This window comes from Ictidomys tridecemlineatus, chromosome 11, assembly GCF_052094955.1.
Source record: "Ictidomys tridecemlineatus isolate mIctTri1 chromosome 11, mIctTri1.hap1, whole genome shotgun sequence".
In the NCBI taxonomy this organism is placed as follows: domain Eukaryota; kingdom Metazoa; phylum Chordata; class Mammalia; order Rodentia; family Sciuridae; genus Ictidomys; species Ictidomys tridecemlineatus.
This window is the reverse complement of record NC_135487.1, coordinates 105,356,771-105,376,869: the sequence shown is the minus strand read 5'-3', so window position 1 is coordinate 105,376,869 and position 20,099 is coordinate 105,356,771. Positions and strand designations below refer to the sequence as shown.

At 40.8% G+C, this 20,099-nt stretch overlaps 1 protein-coding gene across 8 annotated transcripts in view; it reads left to right on the top strand.

Moving 5' to 3' along the window:
- The window catches only part of St7l (suppression of tumorigenicity 7 like), a 255,364-nt gene that overhangs the window by 223,470 nt on the left and 11,795 nt on the right, over positions 1-20,099 (top strand). For 6 of the 8 annotated variants that reach the window (XM_040287383.2, XM_078027023.1, XM_040287377.2 and 3 more), the window contains 2 exons: positions 1,511-1,586; positions 4,379-4,648. Coding sequence is in view for 4 of the 8 variants with exons in the window: in XM_078027023.1 (XP_077883149.1) it covers positions 1,511-1,586; positions 4,379-4,384 (82 nt within the window). In the remaining 4 variants the exon portion in view is untranslated. The remainder of the gene's footprint in view (positions 1-1,510; positions 1,587-4,378; positions 4,649-20,099) is intronic. The other 2 variants (XM_078027022.1, XM_078027021.1) reach the window with 1 other exon arrangement.

The window sequence follows — 20,099 nt, the reverse complement described above, 5'->3', positions numbered from 1 at the left end:
CTATGATCTCTTAAGACCAGATCAGATGCTACTCTGTCCCATTCGTTCTCCATGCACCTGTACTCCCTGTCCTTTTATTTGTATCTGTGTCTCCCTCAGACTGGAAGCTCTTTGTGGCCTGGTTCATGATTGTATGTCTAGTTTGTCGCATGGTGCCTGGCACAAAGGAGGCATGTGGAATGTTTATTAAATATAAAAATAGGTGATTTCCGAAAGCCTTATCAAAGTCCTCCGTGATGAAGAACAAGTATATTGAAGCCAGACTACCTCACTTCAAATCCTGGCTCAGATACTGATCATCTGTGTGAGCTCGAACAAGTTAATTAACCTCTCCGTGCCTTGATTTTGTTATTTTATTTTTTTGAAAGGTATATATTTGTTTTATTTTAGTTTAGTTAATTTTAACTGATAAAAGGCATAAAATCATATGTGTTAAAGGGGGATTTTGTTATTTTAAAAATGTTTCTTGCCAGATGTGGAGGTGCATCCTTGTAATCCCAGCAATTCAGGAGGCTGAGGCAGGAGGATCAAAAGTTGGAGGCCAGCCTAAGCAACTCAATGAGACCCTGTCTTAAAATAAAAAATAGAAAGGACTGGTGATGGAGCTCAGTCGTAGAGTGCCCCTGGGTTCAATTTCCAATATCAAAAATAAATAAATAAAAGTTTCTTACCTTGTGGGATTGCTTTGAGGGTTACATAGGCTAAGTTTTATATACCTGGCATAAAGTAAATGACATAAATAGGATCATTCATTCTACCTAAGACAAACCAAGAATACTTTTGAGAGGAAGAGGGATGCTATTAATAATATGCCACGAGAACAGGTGTAAGCCAGGATTGTTGTGGGCAAAGAGGGACATTGGTTCACCAGGCAGATAAGGGCTCATTAGCTAAATAACTGTCTTCATCTTTGTTGGCCTTGTTATTTCCTGTTTTCCTCTAGTGAGTAGCAGTAAACTCTTTCAGCTGTAAAAGCCTATGTGTTTATCTTTAGGGACTACAGAGAAAGGAAGAACTGGGGAGACAGTGTCCCCGAGGATAGATTCAGTGTTAAAGAAAGAGAAATGAAGTTGAATTAGGCTCTGGGTATGGGAAAACAGGGGAGCCGTCCCATATCATACTGAAGCAGTGGACACCACTTGGTGTCCTGCTAGGTATTGGATTTCTAGGGCTCTGGCCTTCCCTCAGGCCTTGAAGGGGGGGGGAGGGGGGAGGATTCCTGAGCAGGCAGCCTGTGCTGGTCCTCCTTGACATGCATTTGCAGCCTGCTCATGGAGTTTGCTGCTTGCTCTCAAACTGTTTCAGAAACATGTGGTTCCATTTGCTTCCCCAACAGGGAACTTTTTCATTACCTTAAAATAGTTGTTTTTATGAACTGGGATAAACACCTGGTGGGCAGGAGTTTCATATGCATGGTCATTCCAATTTGAATTCCTTTATTTCTCCTGCTTACCTGGGGAGGGGAAAAATATACCTTCTGAACACAGTTTTCCTTTTTCTGGTTTCCCAGAGAGATGCACCATCAGATAACCACCTCTGCAGCTGGCTGTATCTGCCTGGAATACCAATCACAGGCTGTTCTGGTGGTAAGCATGAGGCCGGAGGGGTGGGGGGAGGAGAGTAACTCTTGTTATCTGTACTGAAGCCTGACAGTCTGAGAAGATGCCATTCAGAGGTGTGGGCCAACTCTGTTCTCACCTTCTTTCCTTCTGGGGAGGGAGTAGAGGTGGCAGAGGGGAGGGGAAGGAATAAGAGCAAGCCTAACATTTAGTGATACTTCCTGTGTGTCAGGCAGTGGACTAGCCTTCCATTTCATTTTATATCATAACCACCTTAAATATTATTATTACTCTCCCTGCTTCATAGATGAGAAATAAAATAATTAAACTAACATGCTAAGGATGTATCAAAGCAGGAATCTGAATCCACTTCTATTTGTTTCCAAACCCCATGGCTTGATTTTTTTGGAGGAGGGGGTAGGGTACTGGGGGTTGAACTAAGGGGCACTCGACCAGTGAGCCACATCCCAGCCCTATTTTGTATCTTAGAGACAAGGTCTCACTGAGTTGCTTAGCATCTCTCTTTTCCTGAGGCTGACTTTGAACTTGAGATTCTCCTGTCTCAGCCTCCCCAGCTGCTAGGATTATAGGCATGCGCCATTGTTCCTGGCCCCATGACTTTTATATTATGTGTCTGAGGCCTGAAACAGGTGAGAATTTGCTCAGTGTCTCATAACTAGCCTCCCAAAGGGAAGGACAGGCTGATCTAGATAATTTCCATAAAACTTATTGATTATGTGATTAATCATACAGGAGGGATGACACATCGAAGGGAGAATGGAAGTTTCTGGCTGCTAGTGATTTTATATTTCATTCATTCAACAAATAATACATAAAATGCTCCTTGAATATATGGAATATAGGTTTTTTTTTTTTTGTTTGCTTTTGGTACTGGGGATTGAACCCAGGGGTACTTTATCACTGAGCTACAACCCATAATATATATTTTTAATTATTTCCATTTTGATACATAGTATCACTAAATTGCTGAGGTTGGCCTTGAACTGTGATCCTACTGCCTTAGCCTCCACAGTTGCTGAGAATCCAGGAGTACACCTCTGTGCCTGAGTTGCTGAGAATACAGGAGTGCATCTCTGTGCCTGGCTTCCAATTTTTTTTTTTTATCAAATTCTATATTTTTAAGCCCAGGGGCACTATGCATCATCATATCTGAAGAATACAGTAGAAAAGGCAAGATTGGTAGTCGAAAGGCAGTTATGTGGTCATCGATCTCAGTTTTGGACATGCTGGGTTTAAGGTAGAGATTTTTCATTAGGCCTTTGGATATACCTGTCTGGAGCTCTTGGGGAAAAGTCTATGTAAGAAATATAGGCTTGAAAATGATCTTCAAATAGGTAGTAGTTATACCATAATCAGTGAGTGAAATAATTAGGGTTGTATAAGGAGAAGAGCACTGAAGACGAACATCAGGAAACTTCTGTTTCAAAAGTAAATAAAGTGAAAAGTCTTAAAGAAGATTAATGAAAACTGTCCAGAGATGTTGGTGGAGAATCAAGAGAGGGGGCTGAATTTAGTTAGATTTTTTTTCCTATTTCATTAAAAAAAATATAGACCTTATTAGCTAGGTGTGGTGGTGTGTGCCTGGTAGAGGCTGAGTCAGGAGAATTGCTCAAACCCATGAGTTTGAGGCCAGCCTGGGCAGCATAGTGAGACTCCCATCTCAAAACAAACAAACAAACACCCCAAATCAAACCAAATCAAAACTTTCTTGAAGTAATTTGCATACAACTAACATATGCATTTTGAGTGCACAGTTCCCACACAGATGCCATCAGCAGCAGCCTGCAGGCACTTCCTGTGTAGTTTAGATAAATGCATATACCCATGTAATCTCCACTCCAGCGGGGACACAGAGTATTTCCAACATATTTTAAGTTCCCTTGTGTCCATCTCCAGTCATTCCTAATGCTGCCTCCTCCAGGCAATCACTGGGTCTGCTTTCTATCACCAGAGATGAATTTTGCCTATTCTAGAATTTCTTAGTAATGGAATCACACAATACGTATTCTTTTGTATTTTGCTTCATTCTATTTCAGGGTCAGTAACTTGTTCCTTTTTTATTTCTAGGTAAAATTTCATTGAATGAATATAACACAATTTGCTTATCTACTCTATTTGATGGACATTTGGATTACTTATACCGTGGGACTATTATGAATGAAGCTGCTAAGCACTTCATTTCACGTTGCCATAAAATGTTCTATAAAATATAGCTTTTTTTTTTTTTTGTACTTGGAAATTGAACCCAGGGGTGCTTTACAACTGAGCTACATCCCCAGTATTTTTTTTTTTTTTTGAGACAAGGTGTTATTGAGTTGCTTAGGGCCTTGCTAAGTTTCACAGTCTGGCCTTGAACTTGAGATTCTCCTGCCTCAGTCTCTGAGTCACTGGGATTATAGGCATACACCACTGCACCCAGGTAGAAACTGGTCTTTTTGGACTTGCTTTGCTTAGGCATGACTAGAACTATCATACTCTGGATCTCTGGCTAATATTGCTCCACTTCTAAGGCAATACCTTTCTAAAGAAATCTGATAACACCAAGTGACTAAGGAGGCTGAGGCAGGAGATTGCAAATTTGAGGCCAGTCTGGGCAATTTAGTGAGGACCTAAGCAAGTCTGTGAGACTCTGTTTCAAAATAAAAAATGAATAGGGATGGGATGTAGTGCAATGGTTAAGTACCTCTGGGTTCAATGCTTTAGTATCATTAAAAAAAAATCTGATGATCTGTAAGTTATGATGTTTTCCACTCTGCTACAAGGTGAACCCTGAGGGATTTTTACTCTCCTTCTTTCAGGTATAATTTCCGTCAGCCTTTAGCAGTTTCCTCACATGAATGTGCAGCTCAGCATTTGGCTGAAGACTTCAGGGGGGACCTTCTGAGATTCATGGAACTCCTTCTGGTGCTCTGCCTCTGAACTCTCTTGCCTTGGCCTCCTGGGATTCCCAGAATGCTCTTCTGAACCAAGGGAGACTTCTGGGTCCTGTCACAGATGGAGGATGTGGCTGTGGTTGCTTTGCCTCTTTCCTCCCTTAGGATTCACTGCCTGGGCTGCCTGATGCTAAGGTCTGTTGTTTCGTATATTTTGTCTGGAATTGAGTTGCTTTAGGTAGGAGAGTAAATTTAGTGCCTGTTATTCCATTTTGATCAGAATGTGAAGTCCTGATGCTACTTTCAATGGTATTAAATTTTAAAAAGATTTTTTCAATTATTCATTGATAGTCGACGGAAGCACAATTGAGTTTTGACATTTGACCTAGTATTCTGCAACCTTTCGAAATTCTTATTAGTTTTCACATTATTGTGGTAGATTCCTTAGAAATGTCTATAAGCCCAGTCATTTTACCTGTGAATACAGAAGGTTTTATTTCCTTTGCAACTTGTAGTCTCCTTCTCTCGTTGTTGTACTAGGAACTCTGTACAATGTTGTGTAGAAGTGGACAGAGTAGATTTTCTTGCTTTGTTCCTGCTCTTGGGAGTGAAAGCTTTCGGTCTTTAACTGTTAAGTACAATGTGAGCATCTGACTTTTTGTAGATATTTTTATTGAATTCAAGAAATTCTTTCTATTCCTAGTTTGTTGAGAGCCTTCGCATGAATAGATATTGAATTTTGTCAAATACTTTCTCTGCATCTATTAAGATGATCATATGATTTTCCTCCTTTATTCTCTTAATGTGATAATTTGCAGTGATTGATTATCATGAAATCAGTCTTACACTCCTGAGAAACCGCACTTGATCATGGTATATTATTCTTTATTCTGATTATTATAGTTATCAATATTTTACCAGGGATGGTGCATCAGCATTTGTGGGAGATATTGGACCAGTTTTATTTTCTTGGTATGTGTTTGCATGTTCTGATAGCAGGATAATACTGGTAATAAAGCGATTGATAACAGTTCCCTCCTCCTTCCCTTCTGAAAGAGTGTGAATGATTAGTAGTATTTCCTCCTTCAGAGCTAGGTAAAATTCATCACTGAGGCTGTTTGGTCTAGCATTTTCTTTGTGGAAAGTTGTTTTTTTTTTGCTGCTGGGATTGAAAAGAGGGCCTCATAAATGCTAAGGATGTGCTCTACCACTGAGTTATATTCATAGTCCCTTGTGGAAAGTTCTTAAATAAAAATACAATTTCTTTAGTGGATAAAGAGCTATTTAGATCTTATATTTCTCTTGTATCAGCTTAATTTGTCTTTTAAAGAATTGAATACTTCATATCCTTTTTTTTTTTTTTCCCGGTACTGAGGATTAAACTTAGGTGTGCTCTACCACTGAGCTACATCCCCAGCCTTGTTTTTATTTTATTTGAGACAGGATCTCACTAACTTGCGCAGACTAGCCTCATGCTTGTGTCCTCCTGCCTCAGCCTCTCAAATTGCTGGGATTATAGGCATGCATAGATATTCTTTTAATATCTATAGAAACCACAGTGGTTCTCTCTTTTATTCCTGATATTTGTAATTTGTGTTTCTCTCTTTTATTAGTTTATCTAGCTAGAGATTAGTTTTTGCGGCATTGCCAAACCCTAAAGTCTTAGTAACTTACAACAACCAACATTTATTTCATGTTCATGACCTTGTGGGCTGTTCTGGTAGTTCTGGCTGTGGGTTGCATTCAGGTCTGATCTGCGTGACTCTGACTCTGGGATTCTGGCTTATGGAGGAGCGGCTTGTTTGGGTGCTTGTTTCAGTTGGTTGAAGGGTGGCATGTAAGAAGGCAGATGGAAACTCACAAAGTCTCTTACAGCCTCTTTTTGGATCACATTGTCAATTCAATTCAGTGGTACCAGCTAATACAAGTCCCATAGCTAAGTCAAAAGTCACTGAAGATACTCTGCTCACTATGAACCCTGGCAAGGCTGGAGGGAAAGGAAAATTTGAGAAAATAATACAGTCAACCATGAGGATCATCACAAAATCCAAAGAAAGACAGAGGAGTTGTTCTCAGTGTAAAATTCTTCTTGGGTATCAAGTCACAAAGGATAAGGATAAAAAATATCCTTCGAATTTCTCTGAAGAGCTTGATTACAGAAATTTCTGTGGATAATGGTGGTTGGAGCCATGCTAAAGCAGAAAAAGGGATGACAGGAAAATGGGAGAGAGAAAATGATGACAGAGAACCGCATTTTCTAGAAGCTTGGCTTAAAAGGAAGTAAGCTACTGTCACAATTAGTGGGAAGTGTAGGGCCCGGAAGGGTGTATGTGTGTTTACTTAGTAGCACCTGCACATCTTCATAGGTTGAATGAAGAAGATGGTAAATAAATGGAAGGTGAAGATACTAACTATGCCAGTTACCAAATTGTTGCCTTCGATTTCCAAATATTCTATTCATTGTCTGCTCTGTCTTGTGGAGCTAAACCCTGTAATTTTTTTTTTTTTTTTTGGCCGGCTGGCTTGATGTTAAGCTTTGTCAGTAGAGGGCATTGAAGGGACATTGGAGAGAAAAAGCTTTGCCAGTATGCTGTTCTTGGCAGACTCCTTCAGAGCCCCATCAACATGCAGTGACCAGCCACACACATGGTGGTCAGCAGCACCCAGTCCTTCCCTGTGGGCAGCTTCTCCCAGCATACCAAAGCATGGCTCCAAAGTCCTTTCCTTATAAGCATTGCTCTAACAAGCTTGGTAGGGCAACATTTCAAGAATGTTCTTTGTCACTCCAGATGGTTTCCTGGGCAGTGTAGGGTAGCCTCAGAGAGTTCTGCAGCACAAAGCTTCTACGTGAATGGCTTCCCCAGGCCCCCCTGTTGGCACAGCATCTCAGTGAAACTCTGACATCCAGTCGGTCAAGGCTGTACTCTTTCGAAGGATATCGGCCTAGGGGTGTGGCCTCTCCCAAACTGATCTTTTTGGATGCTCTGTTTTAGTCCCAGAGGTAGAGATGCTTCATGTCTTGGAGCATTCACATTTGAGTATTTTATAGAGTTCTTCCTTTTCCATCAGAGGGTAATTCCTCATGATAGTTAATACTGCAAGTCTTTCTGTTAAAAATTTCCTGTTCAAATTACGATGTAGTTTATGTCTCCTGAGTGGCCCTGGGTGCTATACTTAAAGAAGAAAGAAGAAGAAATTTCAGAGATATGGAGGACATGGAAGATGAGGATCTAGGCCCAGGTGGAAAGGCTGACTCTTAACAGGGAGAGGAACCTCTTCTGAGCTTGGTGACTGGAGGGAAGGACAGGTGGTGGGTAATGTGAACATATTTATGAATGAAAGCGATGATAAGTTGAGGGAGTTCTTGGCTTTGATTTTGTCTGTGAAGTAGGAGGACAGGCTGCCTGCAGAGAAATTGGGGAGAATCAGGCTGATTTGTAACAGCCCTTCATACAATTTGCAAAGGTTAAATTTTTGCTAGAGTCTACAGTTTTCCCCACCAGGACTTGTTAGTGGAAGGAAAAGGAAACAAGGGAATTGAGGGGGCTGGGGAGAGAGCATCTGAGTTATTTACCAGAACTTAGCTTGAGGGGTGTGTGTGTATGACTGGGGATTTAATCCAGGGGTGCTCTATCACTGAGCTACACCTCAGCCTTTTTAAATTTTTATTTTGAGACAGGGTTTTGCTAATCTGCTGAGGTTAGCTTTGAACTTGCTGTCCTCTGACCTCAGCCTCCTCAATCGCTGGGATTACAGGCAAGCACCACCCCACTGGTTTAGATTGGGGTTTATAAGACTCAGACCTGGGGATTGAGGGAAGGAGGAAAGAGAAACTGTGAGGCAGCCGAGGAGTTAATGTGCCGGAAGTCAATGAGGTCAGAACTGGTGAAGTGGGAGGAAGAGAGGAGTTGAAAAGATTGTGGTCCATGTGGGATGCTCAAGTTTAATTTTCAAAGGTGGAAACCATCCTAGTAATGGTCTGACAGTGACCTTGAAAAGGGCGGCTGAAATAGAAGATTATTTGGAGTGATGAGGACAGTTGGGGGGAGATTAGGGTGTCAGAAGAAGTGGCTTCAGCAATGCGTCTCAAGAGCATAAAGGGGGTTGAAGTGCAGAGTCTTCCCTCTGTAGGGGCCAGGGTGGCAACATGAAGAGGCAGAGGGCAATCAGTGCACCATTCAGCACGAGGAGGGCTTTAGACGAGGGGAGAAGAGTAAATGTGCGGAACTGGCCGGGGAAGCTAGAGACTGCTGACCCCAAGTGCTCCCTTGTTGGCAGGAAAATAGAACTCATGTGGGAGGAAGAACAGCATCCACTTAAGAGGGCTGTGAGGAAACCAGTGTCCTTGGGGTGAAGCCAGGATTTAGTTATGGTGAGGAGGAGGAGGAGGATATAGTGAAAGTTCTTGGAGGGGGTTGTGGATGTAGAAGAATTTGTTTTTACTGGAGTGAGGTTACTGAGGTCTTGGGGGAAGACATTCAGAAGAAAAATGAACAGAAAGGTAGACAGGCGAAAGGTGATAAGTGGCCCAGCAGAGGGACTTAAAGTACAGAAACTGAGCTTTCATCTATGTATGACAGTAACCGGCACATAGTAGGTGCTCAACTAATATAACTGAGTGATAACTGAATAAATTGTTCTTTCTCTCTTTGTTTACTTTGATTTTCTGGGAAACCTTCATTTTTCCGTCTGTTTACTGTGAATGCTGCTGCTTTTTATCTCTCTAGTTTTGAAATTTATAGCAGTTTCTTCTCTGAAGTCCCAATTCTTTCCATCTGGCAGAGTGGGCGTCTTGTTATTCTGTCCCATTTCACCCTAGCAGGGCAGGGAAAGCCACAGCTGAATTTCTCACTGGTTACTTGGGAAAAACTTGGGAGAAACTGAAAGACAAACAGAAAGAACAAACGGCTCACTCCAAGTCATCGATTTAGATTTATAGTAAGACTAAGACAGTAATAGAGGTGATTCCCCCAATTCTAGTTTGAGGTCACCAGCCTGTATTGTGGCCCTCTAAAGCAGCCCCATTGGGGTGGAGAAGGCCTTGTGGAGTCTGGGAATGACCAGGCTATGTGCAAGGCAGCCTCCAGCAGGTGGAGGTGTGGAGTTGCAGAAGGCTGGCAACCCTGGAAGCCTGGGGCTCTCTGCTGCTGCCACCCTTGGATTTGACTGGGCTCGTCCTTGCAAGTTACAGCCAAGTTTAAGAGATGAACTTTAGCTACCTGTCATTCTTTAACCATTCCTCCAGAGCTCTGTTGCCTTGTGGCAGGACAGGAAGCAATAGGAGCCGATGTCCCTTGCCTTTTTCTCTTTTGTTCTCAAGCTCTGAGTCCTAAGGTCTGGATGACTTGCAATGTTGCCTAAAGGTGTGTGCATCGGGCTTGTGGGTTCTTAGACCTGGTGCACCGCATTCTAGCCACACACACATAGGCCACTCGCCAGATCTCTGTGGGGACGTATTAGTGGTGCCTGTTCTGCCACCTTCTCTTTTTGTTGTGGAAATATATGTGAAAACCTTGGTAGAGTGAGTATTCTAAAAATATAAGAATTTATTATTAATGATTATGCATAGTTAAGAGCAAAAATGTGTCCCTTGATCTATTCTAGAGGAGGGAAGAGGAACTCATGTCCCTTGATCTATTCTAGAGAAGGGAAGAGGAACTCTAAATAAAGTATGAGTTGAGAATTTTGCTATTGCAGACTAGACCCATTGCACTACAGGTTTTGACTTCTGTGAAGTCACTTAGTGGTGGTGGGGTAAGAATGCCAATTTGCCATGAAACATTCTAGAGAAGTTGTAAGTACTCGCAAAACTGATGCCCCACAAATAATAGTAACAGATTGCCATCTATTAGATACCAACTATGTTGCAGGCACATTATATATGTTATTTAATTTAATCAATAGAACAGCCCAATAAGATAGGCCAGGCATCATTTTCTACTCTAATTAGAAATATAACTTCAGGATCTCAGAGATAAGTCATAGCAGAGGATTTTACAAATTAATAGAGATGGCAGGTTTTGAACCCAACCCTGTTTGGTTGTAATAGCTCATGTCTTTCCCATTGTGATGAGTAGTCTCATATTTTACTGAATCTCTCAGGCCCTTCCAAGGACATATCTTAAGCTGGTTGCTTAAGAATTGTCTGAAGAACTTGTTAAAAATACATGTCTTTCAGCTGGGCATGGTGGTGCACGCCTGTAATCCCAGCAGCTCGGGAGGCTGAGGCAGGAAGCTCACAAGTTCAAAGCCAGCTTCAGCAATTTAGCAAGGCCCCAAGAAACTTGAGATCATCTCAAAAAACAAACAAACAAAGGACGAAAAACAAAAACAAAAACCAACAAAAAAACCTCCCCCGAAAAAACAAATTGATTCTTGAATCCCACCCAGGAGGAACCTTGAATCTCATCAATGATTTATTTTTTTTTTTTAGTTTTTCCTTCCTTCCTTATACTGGGGTTTGAACCCAGGGGCGCATTACCACCAAGCCAGGAGCCCTTTTTAATTTTGAGACAAAGTCTCACTAAGTTGATGAGGCTGGCCTTGAACTTGTGATCCTCCTGCTCAGCCCTCTGAGTTACTCTGAGTTACTGGGATTAGAGGAGTGTCCATTGGGCCTGGAATGATTTAGGTCTTCCTTTTCTCTTTCTCTCTTTTCCATGTATGTCCTTTCCATGATGTTAGCTATTTAATGGAGTCATTAATCAAAGACTTTATTCCCCCTTTACTTTTTTTTTTTTTTGCAGTACTGGGGATTGAATTAGTGCTTTACCACTGAGCTATATTCCCAGCCCTTTAAAAACAAAAGTATTTATTTATTTATTTCTGGTAGTAGGTATTGAACCCAGGGGTGCTTTACCATTGAGTTTGGTCCCCAGCCTTTTTCATTTTAAAGTTTGAGACAGGGTCTCTTTAAGTTGCTTTTGGACTCATTAAACTGCTGAGGCTGACCTTGAACTTTCGATTCTCTTGAGTCACTGGAATTATAGGAATGCATCACCCTGCCCAGTTCTGCCCGGTTCAACCCTTTCTTTTTTCTTTTTCTTTTCTCTTTTTTTTAAAGAGAGAGAGAGAGAGAGAGAGAGAGAGAGAGAGAGAGAGAGAGAGAGAGAGAGAGAGAGAGAGAGGAGAGAATTTTTTTAATATTTATTTTTGGCGGGCACAACATCTTTGTTGGTATGTGGTGCTGAGGATCGAACCTGGGCCGCACGCATGCCAGGCGAGCATGCTACCGCTTGAGCCACATCCCCAGCCCTCAACCCTTTCTTAAGGGTTTTTTATTTTTGAGTTAGGGTCTCACTATGTTGCCCAGGCTGGCCTTGAGCTAGTGACTTTCCTGCCTCAGCCTTTGAGTAGCTGGGATTACAGATTGCACCACTGTGCCCAGAAGTACATGTTTCCTTATACATTATACCTTTCCTTGAAAACTTTGGCAAATGCAAGTTAATTTTGTCAATCCAGGGACCCCTGAGATTACCCAACACAATCAGTATCTCATTTTTGTTTCAACAATACACTTTAATCCCCCTTATTCTGCTGGAGGTGCCGGAACAAACTTTGGACACAGATAGTTCACTATTATGGGGAAGCCGCCGTTGGGGAGGATTTAGCCCTGGGAGAGAGACAAGCAGAAAACAGGTGAAGTGCTGGGGTTTTATTTGCCTAATCATTTAATAAGTACTTATTAAGTATTCTGTGCCAGGCATTGGGTTGGCTGCTGGGGATGGAGGAATGAATAAAATATTCAAAGTCCTTGCTTGCATGGAGTTTTAGATAAGTGGACAGATAAGGCCTCTCTGATAAGGTGGCATTTGAAGAGACACCTAATGAATTTCTGGGAAAAAGCATATCAGGCAGAGAGAAAGCATACCATGCAAAGAGGAGTTGGGTAGGATATGCAGTGAGAGAGGTACCACTGGATCATGTTGTAAAAATTTTGGATTTTGTTCCAAGTATGATGAGAAGCATTGGATGGTTTTGTGCAGGGAAGTGACATGGTCCAATTTAGGGTTTTACAGGATCACTTTGAATGCTAGGTTGAGGATGGATCCCAGAGGTCAAGGGTGTTGCCTGAATCCGAGGCAGCTCTGTTTTCATCGCTCTTGAACATTTTTGTCAGATTCTAGCCTTCATCTCTCTACCATGCTGACCAAATGCTGAGTAAAAGTCAAGCTGTGACTCTCCATCAATCCCCTCTGCTCTTCCTGCTCACTCTCAGTCACAGCGTCATGATTCTCAACAGTTACGAATTGATTGTGGTGGTGGATGTGATGGTGTGGGAATGTGGGCCACGTTCGTTGTATCTGGATCAGCCAACCCCCAAGGCCCCCGTTATGCCAGAAATAAAGCAATTTCAGCTTTAGGACCAGAGTGGCAGAGCCATAACCCATCGTCTCAGTGACTTATTCATTCAATTGTCCCCCTCTTCTTGAGCACCTACCATGTGCCAAGCACCTGCACAAGCCACTGGAGAACCCGGGGCTTTAAAAATGATCCCAAAGACTTCAACTCTATCCTAGAGGAAACTAAGTAATTATGAGCATTTATCTATCACTTTTGATAGGTCAGACATTTATTTAAGTGTTTTTTTATATATTGCCATGTTTAATTCTCAAAATTAACTTGATTAGGCAGGTACTATGCTACTTAACATTTTTTTTTCTTCCTATGGTACTGAGGATTAAACTCAGGGGTGTTCTACCACTAGACCACATCCCCAGTCCTATTATTCATTTATCTGTGGTACTAGGGATTGAACCCAACAGTGTTTTACCACTGAACTACAACCACAGCCCTTTTTATTTTTTATTTTGAGACAGAGTCTCGCAAAATTGCTGAGGCTGGCCTCAAATTTGAGATTCCTCCTACCTGAGCCTTCCAAGTAGTTTGGATTACAGTTGAGCACTACCGTGCCCAGCTCTACTTACCATTTTAAAGATGAGGTAATTGTGGCACACAGAAGTTAAGTAACCTGTTCAAGTTCACCTTGCTATTAAGTGAACTGAGATCTGACCCCATATAATGTAGCATGAGAGTTCATCCGGATGATTCTGCTTCTTAGACTAGAGGGGAAATAGCTAAACACATAATTATAGTGCAATGTGGTCAATATCACCAGAGCCACTTTTGACATTATTGAGGGGCAAAGCCCAGAGCCTTTTCAAATTTCCAATCTGTTAATGCCACTGTAGTATATAACTTCTCCCCATAAAATGCTGTAAAGTACAACTATGATTTTTAAATGATGCTTCCAGATTCTTAATAAAAGATTAAAGTAATTTATAAAGCTATTTTCTGGCGAAAGACCATCCTTCCTTGGATCACTTCACTTACTCTTCATTTCCATCACCAGCTGAGAGCTCTTTTGTGGGCATCTATTCTTATTTTTAGTATTTATTTTTTAGTTGCAGTTGGACACAATATCTTTATTTTATGTATTTGTTTTGATGTGATGCTGAGGATCAAACCCAGGGCCTCACACGTGCTAGGCGAGAGCTCACCACTGAGCCACAACCCCAGCCCGACATCCATTCTTTTATAAAGGAAAAAAATTTTTATATCCAGTATAGACCAACCAAGCCGGGTCGGGCTATCAGGGGTTTCTCTTGCTTACTCTCTCAGCCACTTCACCTCCTCTATAACTGACTGGAATCAAATTTGTGCCTGAGGAAAATGACAAATCAATACAAGTTGTGGACCGTTAGGGTCTTTTAGGAACCTCGAAGCCACAAATCTTACATCCTAGAATGCTGAGGGAGTGTATTACTGGATTTCCAGGTGTAAAGAGAGCACAGAGCCATAGACTGCCTGCCCAGAGAAGACGAGGGAAACTTTAGGGACAAGATCAGATTAGAGTTGGCTTGAATGGTGCTTTGACATCCACCAGACAGTAAGGATGTCCTGGTAAAGGAAAAGTTTGTGTCAAGGATCTGGGAAAGGGTCAGCCTCTGGGCCTCCTGGGATTATTCAATCCTAAAAGTTTTAGGGCTAGGGCACCATCAGAGCTGCAGCCTCTGTCACTTCTCTTACTTCGTGGGATGTCATAATTATAAGTTATATCTTTATTTATGAGTTCTCTCTGTGCATCTTTGTCTGTCTTCCCTCTCTACTGGTGTATCAAGGTATAATTAACATAAAATAAACTATCCATATTTAAAGTGTATGGGCTTATAAGTTTTTTTAAGAATATATTTTTAGTTATGGATGAACCTTTTATTTTATTTATTTATTTATATATGGTGCTGAGAATTGAACCCAGTGCCTCACACATGCTAGGCAGGCGCTCTACCACTGAGCCACATGACTTCATAAGTTTTAAACACGCCCATGAACAAGCGTTGCCAAAAATCAAGACAGCAAACATAGCCGTCACCCCTGAAGGTTCTCTGTGCCCCTTTGCCATCCCTCCTTTCCATTTCTCTTTTTGCACCCCTGTCCCATCTCAACACTGATCTTAGGTGACTATGGATTAGTTTGCATTCTCTAAAATTTTGTGTAAATAGAATCATACAATATGTATTACTTTTGTTCCATCTTCTTTCACTTAGCATAATGATTTGAGATTCATCTGTATTTTGTATGTATCAATAGATTAGTCCTTTTATTGGTGAATATTATTCCATTGTATGGATATAACACAAGTTGTTTCTCTATTTTACTGATAATGAGCATACCGAATATTTCTGTTTTGGGGCCATTACAAATAAAATTGCTATGGGTGCAGTGGTGCACACCTGTAATCCCAGTGGCTTGGGAGGCTCTGAGAAGGAGAATCACAAGTTCAAGGCCAGCCTCAGCAATTTAGTGAGGCCCTGAGAAACTTAAGTGAGACTCTATATCAATATTTTAAAAAATAAGGGCTGGGGATGTAGCTCAGTGATAAAGTACCCCTTGGTTAAATTCCCAGTACAAAAAAAAATTGCCATGAACATTTTAATGTAAATCTTTTCTGGACTTAGGCTATATATATTTTTCTTGGGTAAATATCCTGGAATATGGTAGTTATATATTTAATTTTTAAAGAAACTGCCAAACTGTTTCCCAGAATGGTTGTACTATGCAAGTTCCAGTTGTTCTACTTCTTACCAACACTTATGTAATGCCATCTTTTTAGTTTTAGCTATTCTATTAGATATGTAGTGGTAACTCCTTACAGATATAATTTGTATTTCCCTAATGACCAATTATATTGAGCACCTTTCCATGTATATTTTCCATCTATCTTCTTCGTTAAAGTGCCTATTTAAATCTTTATCTCATTTGAAAAATTGCATGTTTGCCTTCTTATTGTTGGGTTTTTAGAGCTTGTTAGGTATTCTGGACACAATCCTTTATTAGATACGTGTTTTGCAAAGCGTTTCTCCCATTATGTGGCTTGTCTTATTCTCTTGGCAGTGTCTTTTAAAGAACAAATTTTTAAATTTTGTTGAAGCACAATTTATTAATTTCCCTTTCATGGATTGTAATAATAAATTATATCTTCACTCATGAGTTAGTTTTCTCTGTGTATCTTCATCTTCTTTCTCTCTAGGTTTATCAAGGTATAATTAACATACAATAAATTGCACATATTTAAAGTTTATGGCTTCATAAGTTTTAAACATATGTATAAAAGCATGGAAAAATTATTAATAAATTAAAAATATTTGGTGTCATATCCAAGAAATCTTTTTTTTTATTCTTTTTTTTATTGGTTGTTCAAAACATTACAAAGCTCATGACATATCAGGAAAGGTAGCAGAATACAACAGTCATTAATTTGGTATTATGTAAAAATGTGGATGTGTAACCGATGTGATTCTGCAACTTGTATTTGGGGTAAAAAATGGGAGTTCATAACTCACTTGAACCAAGAAATCTTTGACTAATCCAAGTTTATACAGTTTTTCTTCTGTTTTCTTTTAAAAGTTTTCAGTTTTATATTTTTGGATCTACGATCTGTTTTGAGTTAATTTTTGTATATCGTATGAAGCGAGGGTTCAAATTCATTTTTGTTTTTGCATATGGATATCCAAGTATTTCAGCACCATTTTTTGAAAGTTGTATTTTTTTCTCCACTGAATGATTGCCTTTGTACTTTTTCAAGTCAAAAGCTCATGAGTGTGTATGTGTCACTAGTTTTCTTTTTGAAAAGACACATGACCATTTCATAAATCTAACGAATCATGTCAATTACTTATGAGGACTGAATCCTTCATAGGATTGAGTTCTTTCTTGGGAAACATGGGTGAGTCCAGATTCACAACTTGGCTTAGGACCAGGATGGAATCATTCCAGAAGGTAGGATGACTTTTGTCCTCTGGATTGTGCTTGAACCCTAAAGGTCAGCGGCCTTCCTATGACAGGAAGGACAGACTACTGTTTCTGCTTTCTGGTTGACTGATGTTTTCTCCTAATTTTCCTTATGACAAATCTGATTCTTCATTGAGTCCCATCTAGCTTCCTTCTTCTTCCCTTTAACTAAAACCTTAATGACTTTAGTCAATCTGGTCCCTGTCCTGAGTTATCTGAAATATGAGCCTCTTAGACCAAGGATAGGTCTTTTGTCAAAGATCATGGACCTGGGGGGAGGAAATCAGTCAAAGTGCATGTAATAAGCCACCTTATCTGAAGTAGTTTGGTCTCCTTAGAGAAATATAAAATATTCAACTCATTTGGCTGAAAATTTTTTATTGAGATATAATTCACATACTATAAAATTTACCCTTTAAAAGTGCACATTTCAGTGATTTTTAGTGTATTCAGAAAGTTGTGAACTATCACCATTATCTAATTCCAGAACATTTTCCTCGTCCCCCTCAAAGAAACCTCACACCCGTTAAATAGTCTCTCCAATTCTCCCTCCTCCCAGCCCCTGAAAACCACTAATCCACTTTATGCATCTACAAATTTGCCATTCTGAACATTTAAAATAAAAGAATTCATGCACTATGTGGCCTTTCATGCCATTTAGCAGAATGTTTCAAGGTTCATTCATGTTATAGCTTGTACAGTATTTCCTTCCTTTTTGTGGCTGAATAATATTTAATTGGTATCAATAGAGTACATTTGGCTTATCCATTCATCAATTGATGGACATTTGGGTTCTTTCCACTTTTTTGGCTATTCTGAATGCTGCTGCAATGAACACTTGTGTGTGAGTTTTTATTTGGGCATATGTTTTCAGTTCTCTTGGATATATACCTAGTAGTGAAATTGTTGGGTCATATGGTAACTCTATATTTAGCTTTCTGATGAACTGCCAAACTGTTTTACAAAGTGGCTGTGCTTTTTATAATCTTACCAGCAATGCGTGAGAGTTCCAATTTCTCCCCATCTTCTCTAATACCTGTTATTTTCCTTTTTTTCTCGTTTTACAATTAAAACCATCCTTGTGGACTGGGCATGTGGCTCAGTGGTAGAGAGCTTGTCTGTTATGCATGAGGAGCTGGGTTCAAACCCCAGCACTGCAAAGAACAAAAAATAAAAACAACTGTCTTACAGTGTATGGTATAGTATGTCATTATGGTTTTGATTTGCATTTTTCTGATGACTAATGATGTTGAACATCTTTTCATGTTCCTATTAACCATTTATGCATTTTCTTTGGAAAATGTTCAAATATTTTGCTCAATTTAAATTGGGTTATTTGTCTTTTTATTTTTGATTCATGATAGCTATTTATATGAGTACTGATCTCTTATGAAATATGTAATCTGCAAATATCTCCCATTCTGTGGGTTATCTTTTTTTGGGGGGGAGGTATCAGGGATTGAACCAAGGAGCACTTGACCACTGAGCACATCCCCAGCCCTGTTTTGTATTTTATTTAGAGACAGGGTCTCCTTGAGTGGCTTAGTTCCTCACTTTTGCTGAGGCTGGCTTTGAACTTGATATCCTCCTGCCTCAGCCTCCCGAGACACTGGAATTACAGGCGTGCACACTGCGCCTGGCTCTTTTCACTTTCTTGATAGTGTCCTTTGAAGCACAGATTTTTAAAAATTTGAATGAAGTCAAAATTAAATATTTTTTCTTTTGTTGCTTGTGGTCATCTGCTTTTTCAAGTTGAACCCAGGAATCAAGAATGAAGTGTAACAAGGATGAGGTAACAAGGATGAAGTGTCAGAAGGAGGGAGAACTTTGGGGTCAGCCAGTTGGGCATCCCAGTCAGGTCTTCTGCATCAGATGCTGAGGCTGAGGTAGGAGTGCAAAGGGGAATAATAGCTGAGGGAGGAAAGGCAGCCAGTGGTTGGCCAGTGGGAACTCTTAGCCTCGGATGCAGACTCCACAAGGTTTCTGTCAGTCCAGTTGGGCACGTGGGATAATAATTGCCTATTACAGGCGTTCCCAACTGGTAGGAAATGGCTAGATCTTACAGCACCATCTTTTGCAGCCACTGGCTGGGAACCACCACTAAGAAAAATGACTGTGCCTCAGAAGCTGAGATGGTTCCTAAAGGAACTAATGGTGTGTGTGTGTGTGTGGGGGGGTGGGGCAGCTAACACCTACAGTCTTGGGAGCAGGTCAGAGAGGCCTTTATTGAAGAGCCTACCATGTAAGTGTGGATTATTCATTATCTGTGATACAGACAGACTCAAGCGTCAAATTCTAGCAACATATGACCCTGGGCAACCACCCTGCCTCAGTTTCCCCATCTATAAGACAGAAAAAAAATGTTTCCTAGCTGGTTTGTGGGAAGATTAAATAAGCAAGGATGAATACAATGCATGATTCAGTACAGGCATTCAATAAGGGTTAGTTCTTCCCTTTTGCCCAGATGGAAAAAAGCCAAGAGAACATTCTATTCTGCAAACACTGCTCTTTTAAAACTTCATTTCCTCTCCGGCCCCTATGGCAGTTTCTTGATTTTCTAGATATAGAAACTATGTCCGAGGGCCTGTTGTGTCCCCCTGACTCGTTCCTCTCCTAGCTTCCTCAACCTGGAGACCAAGGACCTCCTTGTCTGTTGCCTTCCCAGATGGGATCCCCTGGCTCTTGTTCCAATGAGTTGAGAGTAAGGTTTCCTGGAATACACCAGAAGGGTGAGCAAATTGCACCACCTCTTATAGCTCCCTGTTAGTGCATCCCGTGGAGGATTCCTGTAAGAAGAAACCGTTGTGTTCCTCTTTCTAAGTGCCTCATTAAAAGCCTGAGGATATATTCTCCTGCTTCATTTGCCCTAGGAGGCGAGACAGCTCCTGAATGAGAAAGAGGAGGACATGCTTTGTGCAAGTCATTATCCCCCACTAGGGTGCTCTGACCACAGGGACACTGGTCTCCAAGGCCCTGTTACTTCCTGCGTGCATGTAATTGGGATCGATTTACTGGGGAGTCTCAACTTGTTGAGGTATAAACACGAAACAGTAATTCTTCCAGTAATTGCCCCTGGCTATCCTGTGCCAGGTCTCTTTCCTGTCGGGGAGCAGCTCCCTTAACATCTTGGTCTGATTCCATAACTTTACAGCCACTTTCATTTAAGTCTCATTCCGGTAATTAAGACTCAGCCTTTTACCTATTTAAAACTTTGATCGAAAACTTGATTCAGATCACTTTTCCTCCCTTCCCTCCAGCATAAGCTAGAGCTGGGCCCTGCCTTTGGAAGGGAAATGGGTTCTGATTTGAAGGCACCTCTTCTTCTTCTTCCTCTTCCAGGCCTCCGGATCTGGGC